Here is an 8,868-nt window from a genome sequence, read left to right as displayed (position 1 = left end):
TGTCTTGTGATACTTTGCATCATGGAGACATTCCATGGGTGAAGCATGAGCGTTCCCTTACACCCACCCACAGACATTGATGCAACCCAGAATTACTAAGTGAGTAAACCAAGGATTGCAACAAAATGCTATGCTTCTCTGAACCTGGTGTAACAAGAAGAAAAATCCTTATTCCTCCTTGTTACTGTAAGGATTGTTTTTGAAAGCCTTTAAGGATTGCTTGAAATGCAGGCATTCTTGCACCATAGTGCAAGGGGGCTTGCATTGGTGCTAGGCAGCACACAGTCTCCAGCGCTAAGAGACAGCCGTAATGCACCATGTCTTAGTTTTATCAAACCAATTTCTCTACATAAACTATATTTAAAACAGAACTGAAACTAGTACATGCTTATAATTATCATATAAACGTCAAGAACCAAAGATCCATGAAAAATATTTTTTATTTGTGCATGAAAATATAAATTTAGCTAAATGTATGAAATACATCATTTGCAATACAAAAATGTTTACATACAAACAATATTAAGTAGAGTATCTCCAGGTAAACACTGGAGAAAAACTTCTCAAGAAAACAAATTATCCTGCATTCCTAATGTACATTATAATGGTAGCAAATCTCTGTGTGTTATCAGTGAGAATTAATACTTCTTCAACACATATATTGCATTAACTTACAAAGGTAGACTAACTCACAACACATTTACTTTTTATAAAAACATTGACTTGTGAAAACAGTTCATTTCCCCCCATACAAAAAAATGCATCAACAATACAAGGCAAAATTAAGTATCTATAAAGTATATTCAGTTGTGCAGATTCAAGTAACACATTGTTGAATAATTGACTTTGAAAAGTGTTTCACAAAACCAATTTACAAAAATCGATAGCACGATAACAATATATTCTCCTATGAATACATGTCCACCAAAGCAATAAAAACCCAATGCATCCTGAATACCTAATTGCTTCAACATTTGCTCTCATGTTCAGTGTGGAGGCATGACTGAAATATCCCTCTGTGACTATAAAGCACCTCATGTATTTTGAGCATTGCGTTGTGTGTAAGCCAATCCCATGGTCATTATGGGGGCCTCTCATTTTCCTTGGGGCAGATCCTATGTTATCAGAGACATAATTGGTTTTGTAATTGGATATTATTGGTGGTGTGCTAATGCCAACAACAGATAGATGCAAAGAAACAGTCTGCAAATGTTAAATAACATACTTTATATTTTCTGGAGAACAAAGACCAAGTTGGAGAATTGAGTCAATTGCAGATATAGAGATTGTATGTATGCATGTTTGAACTGTACTTGTATAGCACAAGTCTAGCTATGCAGCAACAGCCCACTGTACATAGTAGGAAGACGGTCAGAGGGGATGCTCTTCCAATGATGATACTTGCTGGTAGCTACGGAGTTAACAGTAGATAATGATTGCTGATTTGTTTCATGTTGATTGAAAATGAAGACCCTGTACCATTAGGACCACCTAGGAGTGCAGGTTGTGAAATGTCCTATTCTGTTAACTTTTTTTAATGACTCTGGATTCTCAACAAACACCAAGGATTGTCAAAAACAACCTGCCTCACAAGGTAACTAACCCTTTTTACACACCTATTACTTTGTAGATTCTCAATGGAATAATTTGGAATGATAGCAAGAGACAAAATTATGTTATTCCAGGTATATTCCTAATGAACCTAATATGGAAAATATTTCTGATATTGTGTTGCATTCTGTGTTAGTACACAATAAATTCATTAATGATGTATTTTTTTGAAACCCCCAAAACTCATTAATTAATCAACATTATTAGACCACTATATTTAATATGGTCTACCATGTTGCCAATGACAATTTAATAAAAAGGTAGAATCTGATTATTTGAGAGAACTTTGGGCTCAAGGCAGCATGTTATTTTGTATTGCCAAATGTGTTCTCAGCTTCAGTGCTTGATGAGGAAGACCAGAGTCAAAATATCACTCACTGTTTTAATCTCTTTATCAAATTGCAAAAGAGTTGTCTTTTGTAGCACCAAAAGTTGTGAAGCCTGGGTGGTGAAGGTGAGAATCATGGAATTGCTATAGAAGTCGATTAAATTGGGCAAAATGCATTTGAGTATTGTTTCTGTTTTTCATGATAAGTTCATCTAACAATTTAAGGCATCTAATGACTTTTTAACTAATTTCTGAAAGTGACTTTGTAATGTTTGTAAAGAGGGAACTGAAAGCTTTAAATCGGAACAAAACCATGGAGCCTGGGTTATCCAATGATTTGTATACCATGTATATTGCATCATGGCTTTCAATACTTTGAAAATGTATTTGGACTATTTTACGGGCAAAACATTACAGTTCTAGGTAAAATGTATTTCTGTATTATAAAGTATTCAGAATGTTCACACATTAAAACAGTCAATAAACATATATAGAACAACACGTAAATAAGATTTTTTTTAAAGGGAAACTAAAATATCCAGTAATCATTGATCCCTATTCTGCTTGTTGTTTAAGACTGTGCGCCTCAAACTACATTAATAGAAAAAAGAATGCTTTAAAGATATTTTTATTAATTTTACACAGTATTCAATATTTTTGAACCTGTCTTGATGACAATCCAAAACAAAAATTTGAAAATCATTGGTTTAGGTTTGGATTCACAAAAAACAAATGCCTTTAATATACAAGTGGAATTGGTGTACACACAAATGAAGATTGTGCTTATAAAAGTTTTAGTGAACCTACCATGAGACTGCAGATGGTACTATCCTTGTATGAAAGGAAGCGGTGTGTTCTTTTTCTAGCAGTCAACAGGGAAAAAGCGATAGAGACAAAGTTACCACATTCGCTTGATACCCATTCTATAAATGATCATCCTGGGTGCAGATCGCTGAATAGGATCCTAGCTATGTAAATAATTGAATGACACACTTCCTAATTCCACTTAGACACAATAATACTGATCATGTGATGAAATACTCTTATGTTACAAATACACTGAAATCCTTGGCTCAAAGTTCAGATCATGTAAATGAAAGTGCTGGTATTTGGTTCCATATGGAGAGGCACAAGTCTTTATATGACGCCATGCTAAACAATGCACAAACACAATAGGGAAAAGCACTTTGAGTACTGCTTGTTAGATAAGTCTTCTCGGAATGCAAGTTGTATCCTATCCCTACAACGGGGTATCCGTAAACGCGGTGTGCTCCTTTGTCACTGAGCTGAAGCTTTTGATGGTGCTTACCAAGTCTTCATCATCTGCGTACTGGAGGAAAAAAAGGGTTAGAATTTATAACATGAAGCTGGGTAACTTAGCATTTTAATATATATTTTATAAACACACACAGCAATGAAGGTAGCAGTAAGCAAACAGCAGGTAAGCTTGTACTATTTATACTAAAATGCAGAGAACGTTACTTAAAATAACACATTTTTAGTTGGGATTATAAAGTCAAAAGATGAAAAAGTTACCAATGTCCCTCAATTAAGAACAAAAAACATAGTTTATGGTAGGTCTGTTTTCTGGGCATTACCTGCTCATCTTTTGATCTTTTAATATTTGGGAGGAATTGCCAAGCCAAGTGTTAATCGTCAAACCATTTTCACCAACTTTCTTTCCTCCAAGTTAACATATTGAAAATTAATGTTTCTAAGGTCCGATGGTTAGCATGCAGGAACCTCTAGGTAGTAAGATTATATGACTATTTGGGGATTATTTCTTCTTGATCTTTTACTTGGAAGGTGCTCTGGATCAATGCACTTTCAGTATTGGTAGGACTCTTGAAATTCAAATACTCAGGTTAGAGTGCTTTCTACTGATGCTTTAATTAAAGCTTTCCATGAGAAAGTTTTCCTCTGACAATTTATAGAGCTGAACCTTTAGGGGCAGATTTAAGAAAAGTGGCACTGTACCCAGTGCTGCACCACTTTTCTTGCGCCCCATAGCGCCCCACTACCACCACCATGTGTGCGCCGTATTTCAAATACTGTGCACCATGGCGCAGGGTAAGGTGCAATAGCGTTAAAAAAATGTATGCTATTTCTGTACTGCTCAGTGCTAGTGCCATAATTGTGGCACTAACCCTGAAAAGTACATAGGGGCCCATTGTAACCAATGGTGTGCTCCCTGTTAACGCCTGCTCTGAGCAGGTGTTATGACGCAGTGGAATCTCTTAGATTCCACTGTGCCATTTTTGCAGTCCCCTAATGGGGGAACACCCCCTTTTCATACATTATGCATGGCACACGCATAATGTGGCGCAAAGAGTTACAAAGTGGCGCAGTGCATTCTTTGTGACAATTTGTAAATATGGTGTGGGGATTTTTGAAGCCTAACGTCATATTAGCGTAAAAAAATGATGCTAATGTGGCGCTAGTGCTTCTTAAATCTGGGCCTTAGTTTTGGATGGTAGAAGTCTTTCCAAGATGTTAGAAGAAGGTGCTTGAAAAGGAAGTTTCATTCCCCCCCCTCCCATTCCCCCCCAATACAATGATACTAACTGTAAAAGTGGAGTTAGCTTAATGCTCTTGTATTTTTTGACAAAACAAAAGTGTTAAAATGTTTCCATTCTATCATCGAAGGACTCACATCCACACGTAAAGGTTATAATGGTAAGAAATAGTAGATAAAGCAAATTAACTGAAAATATTATGTGAAAAATTGAAGCTGAACGGTTCGAAATGTATAAGTTACCCAGTTCAATGGAGATTGTTTGTATTTTCAGAAAAAAAGCTTTGGGTGGGTTTACTAATATTTCTGCAGACTGGCATCAAATGTTTATTTGGGATTTAGTTTCCATGCAAAACTTGTTTTGTGCTGGGAAAGATGGCTGAAAGTAATGCAAAGTATTTCTTTGCTTACTTATCATCAAGGGGGTATTTCATGGGTTGTACATGAAGAGCTCCCAGGCAACCATCCATTAGTTTTCATGCAAAGACCTATCTACTAACAATAGTACACAGGGGTTTTCGCTAAAAAGAAATAATGCCTCAATGAAGAAGGCGTTTAAAAGAAAAATTTCTTTATTTCTTTAAATTCTGAATTTACATATGTTCTCCACTGTACATTACACATCGAAAGTGAAAAAAGTTTGAAAGTTTGTCTATGCAAAGGATCTTTTACCAGCTTGTCCAAGGGAGAAAATGGAGCACAATAGTATATGTACAAAGATTTGCCTACTGCTGGTGTCATCCCCTGCACTCAAACAGGAGGTGTTGTGTGATGCACAGTCTCACAAAATGGTACAGAGGTGGCTGTACATGGTCTAGCATGGTATTTTGTATTGGAGGTATACCTTTTCCAAACCAATTCCTATTTATTGATAAACTCAGACAGTTTCTATGCATTGGATGTGCGCTATGCACTGTAGAACATGTACAAAGTGATTTTTGTGTTGGTGTTTTTAAAAATTTTTTTTTTTTTTTAGAAATTACACATTTCCATTTTTTTGTGCCTACTTCAAGTTCTTGACTGTAGGAAATACTCATCTTGTTAGTAATGCACCCCTAGTGTTTTGCTCTACTTGTTTTTGCTGGCTGTAGAACTCTGGATACTTTACCCATGCTAGCTGGTAGTAAAATGCCTGTGTTCCCTCTTCTCAGCATAGTTGGATTATTATAATCCTAATTGGCACATTTAAGTTACCTAAAGGTACTTAGGCCATATTTATACTTTTTGACGCACAACTGTGCTTAAATTTTTTTACCGCCGGTTAACGCCATTCCAACACACCATGCGGGCGCATTATTAATGGAATGAAAATTTTTGACGCACATTCGGCGCAAGCAGAGTATAAATATGCCCCTTAGTATATGATACAAGGTGTACCCAGAGCCTGCAATTTAAATGTCACTAGTGGACTTCAGCACCTACTGTGCCATCCACTATAGTGGAAGTGTGAACATGGCTTTAGGCCTACTATTGTAGTCTGATTATAGCAGTGTAAAATCTCAAATTCAGCTTCTCAAAATGAACCCCTTTGACAGGTAAAAGGTTCTGTTGAAATATTAGTAAACCACTCCTAATTACGCCTTATGGTCCATAAAACAGGGTACATGGTGTTCAAAGGTAGGACATATAGAAATTTCATGTTAACTTTTCTTCACAGTTACGAGCACTCAAAAGCTATTTTCACTATGGGAAGGCGGACTGGCCCATAGAGAAACACCGGAAAGCAATATTAAATATTGATTTTGCTATCTCAGCTGGGTGGGCACAAATGCTCTGCAAAAGCGGAGAAGAATTTTGCCATCTTGGATTTAGGCAGACACATAGAAAATGCTTCCAAAGTGCGTGGAGTAACCCTGCTGGAACTTTTACCCCATTATTCAGAGAGGGGCCAGGAATCACACCAACCAGTAACTGGGGCCAGGGACAAATGTGGAACCCCATACCCTCCTCAGATCATTACTAGACCTAAGGAAGATCAGGAGAGGCCTGAACCTGCTGTGTGAGGCCTGACAGGAGCCCTGAGGGACTGGGCTTTCTCCCTCTAGTATCCAGCACAAAGAAGTAGGCTCCAAGGGTCAAAAAGACTGATCCTCCTCTTCAAGCTACAGGGACACAGCAAGCTTCAAGATGCCTTTTGCTGCAAGTGACCAGTTCCAAATAGACCTGCCTTTAAACTTGCTGGTGGCCTCTGCTGGAGTGAGTCTTGACCCTCTAATGCTGGTCCTGATGTTCTGGAACACTTGGCTGTGTCTGACTGGACTTCTCCTACTACCCCTGAAAACCTGGGACATCTGGCAGACCTGTCAATTTGACAAAGGTGCAATGCAGCTAGGCTGAAGATTCAGGTTTCTCCAACTTGGAGATTGTTTGCAACAGCAAATCCTCTGCATGATGACCTTGCAGTGAAATTATCTGGCCTTATGGACCCTGTTGAAGTCTTGCCTCCTGGAAGAATCAGAGCTCCAAAAAAGTGACTAAGTGCGAATGAAGAAATCTTGATTGGGCGAAGGTGCCAAAAGTATCCAGTCAGTGCGAGACCTTTCCTGGGGGCAGAATTAAACCTTCTCCTGCTGAGCTTTCCTGCCAAAAACCAGCAGCTTTACTGGGACCGCGTCCAATGACTTTCCAACCTTACCGACACCCCCTCGGATGCAGCCTGCTGCCTTTGCCCACTAAACATTTTGGATTACCATTTTTTAGACTAAGGCCCATTTTGTAAGTTTGCGCAGTTTTTGCATAAAAAATGACACAAATGTGGTGTAAAAAATTATAAGGTAAAACCTCCTACCAGCTTGAACCTGGTCCTCAAATTTGACCCATGTTCCAACGCAGTAGGCCTCAAATTGCACCTAAGCCCCGGTCTGCCACTATCAGTTGGCCACAAATAGCTTAATGCTTTTTGCTGCTTTTATTTAAAACTTTAAAAACTCATATTTCTAGTTCCCTTTATTGGATCTTTGTTGTTTTGGTGTCTTTTTATTTACTGAAATATTCTCTGTTTTGTCTGAAGAGGTTTGGGATTTTTATTATGTTATGTTTTTGCTTTATTACTGTTTGAGTACTGCATAAATGCTATACACATTGCATGTAAGTTAAGTCTGTCTGCTCTGTGCCATAGCTACCAGGGATTTGAACTTTGGTTAATTTAGTGTCTATAGTGGCTCATCCTAACAAGGATTGTGTTTGTTACTTAAGGTGGACAGTCGCCCCCTCATCTAATAACGCATTTTCTCACATTGATGCAAAGACCGGTCTCACTATCTTGGTAGATTGGGCTATGCATCTAAACATAGGGGCGTTCGCGTTGATCTGCCCAGTATCTCCCCTGATGCAAAGGAAAACAAAGCAGCACAAAGTGTTTTTTTACGCTGTGGAAGGTTAAACTTTCAAGCACCAAAGACCTTTGTGCTGGATAGCTCTGAATTCTTTCTTTCAGATTCCAGTAAACAGTATTTAAGTTAACCCGGTTACTGCTGGCAGGAAACATTTACTGCTTAGAAGACTTGAATTTGTTCTGAAAATGTCCTTGGTTAGATCATTTCAACCTCTGCTAATCTTAGTCACTACAAGCCACGAGAAGGGATCTTGGTAGGAACCATAAGACATTACTAACACAGTAATCTACTCAGCGAGTTCTTCCCTAAGACAGGATGTGGTCTATCCTTCCAACAGTGGACATACCACTCTTGAATCCTACTATTTTATGCTCCCACATCTTTTGATTAAAAATGGTACCTCACTTGTGCAGGTAGGCCTAGTGACAGGAAACGGGCCAAAAAGCAACATGGATACATCACATTTTTTCCACTCAAAATGGACCCATGTTTGGCAAATCTGTAGTTGTGAATTTTGGGCCCTTACAAACCTCAAACTTTGACTGAAAAAAACATTTTCCTCACATTTCTGTGATGGAAAGTTCTGGAATCTATGGGGAGCCACAAACGTACTTCCACCCAGCATTCCGGTAAGTCCTCTGATAAAAAATGGTACCTCACTTGTGTGGGAAGGCCTAGTGTCCACAATGGGAAAGGCCCCAAAATACAATGTGGAGAAATCAACCTTTCCTGTCACAAAAATGATCTGATTTGGCATGGGGAAGGAGCGTTCTTTGGCCTGGGATCGACAGCCACCCAGAGAAACCTGCCAGACCCAGACATTTCTGAAAACTAGACACCCAGGGGAGTCCAGGGTGGTATGTTTTGTATGGATCCCACAATCTTTTCTTACCCACAACGCCCTGCAAACTTCAAAAAGCCTAAAATTGCACATTTCCTTGATTTTCTGCGATGTAAACTTCCAGAATCAAAAGGAATCCACAAAAGCAGTGCTCGGGGGCTAAGGTAAGCCCAAGCACTGATGTAAGTGAAAGTAAATGAGCCAAACTGATGATTTTTCTTTCAATTTCTGTGTAACG

At 38.5% G+C, this 8,868-nt stretch overlaps 1 protein-coding gene across 1 annotated transcript in view; it reads right to left on the bottom strand.

The window, feature by feature from the left end:
* Positions 1-422: 422 nt before the first annotated feature.
* USH2A (usherin) overlaps positions 423-8,868 on the bottom strand; it is a 3,586,186-nt gene continuing 3,577,740 nt past the window's right edge. The window contains exon 72 of the mRNA XM_069233891.1: positions 423-3,269. Coding sequence (XP_069089992.1) covers positions 3,180-3,269 — 90 coding nt within the window. The 3' untranslated portion in view covers positions 423-3,179. The remainder of the gene's footprint in view (positions 3,270-8,868) is intronic.

The sequence above is a fragment of the Pleurodeles waltl genome, chromosome 5 (assembly GCF_031143425.1).
Source record: "Pleurodeles waltl isolate 20211129_DDA chromosome 5, aPleWal1.hap1.20221129, whole genome shotgun sequence".
Classification (NCBI taxonomy): Eukaryota; Metazoa; Chordata; class Amphibia; order Caudata; family Salamandridae; genus Pleurodeles; species Pleurodeles waltl.
The sequence above is the reverse complement of the archived record's forward strand: the minus strand, read 5'-3'. Positions and strand labels throughout refer to the sequence as shown.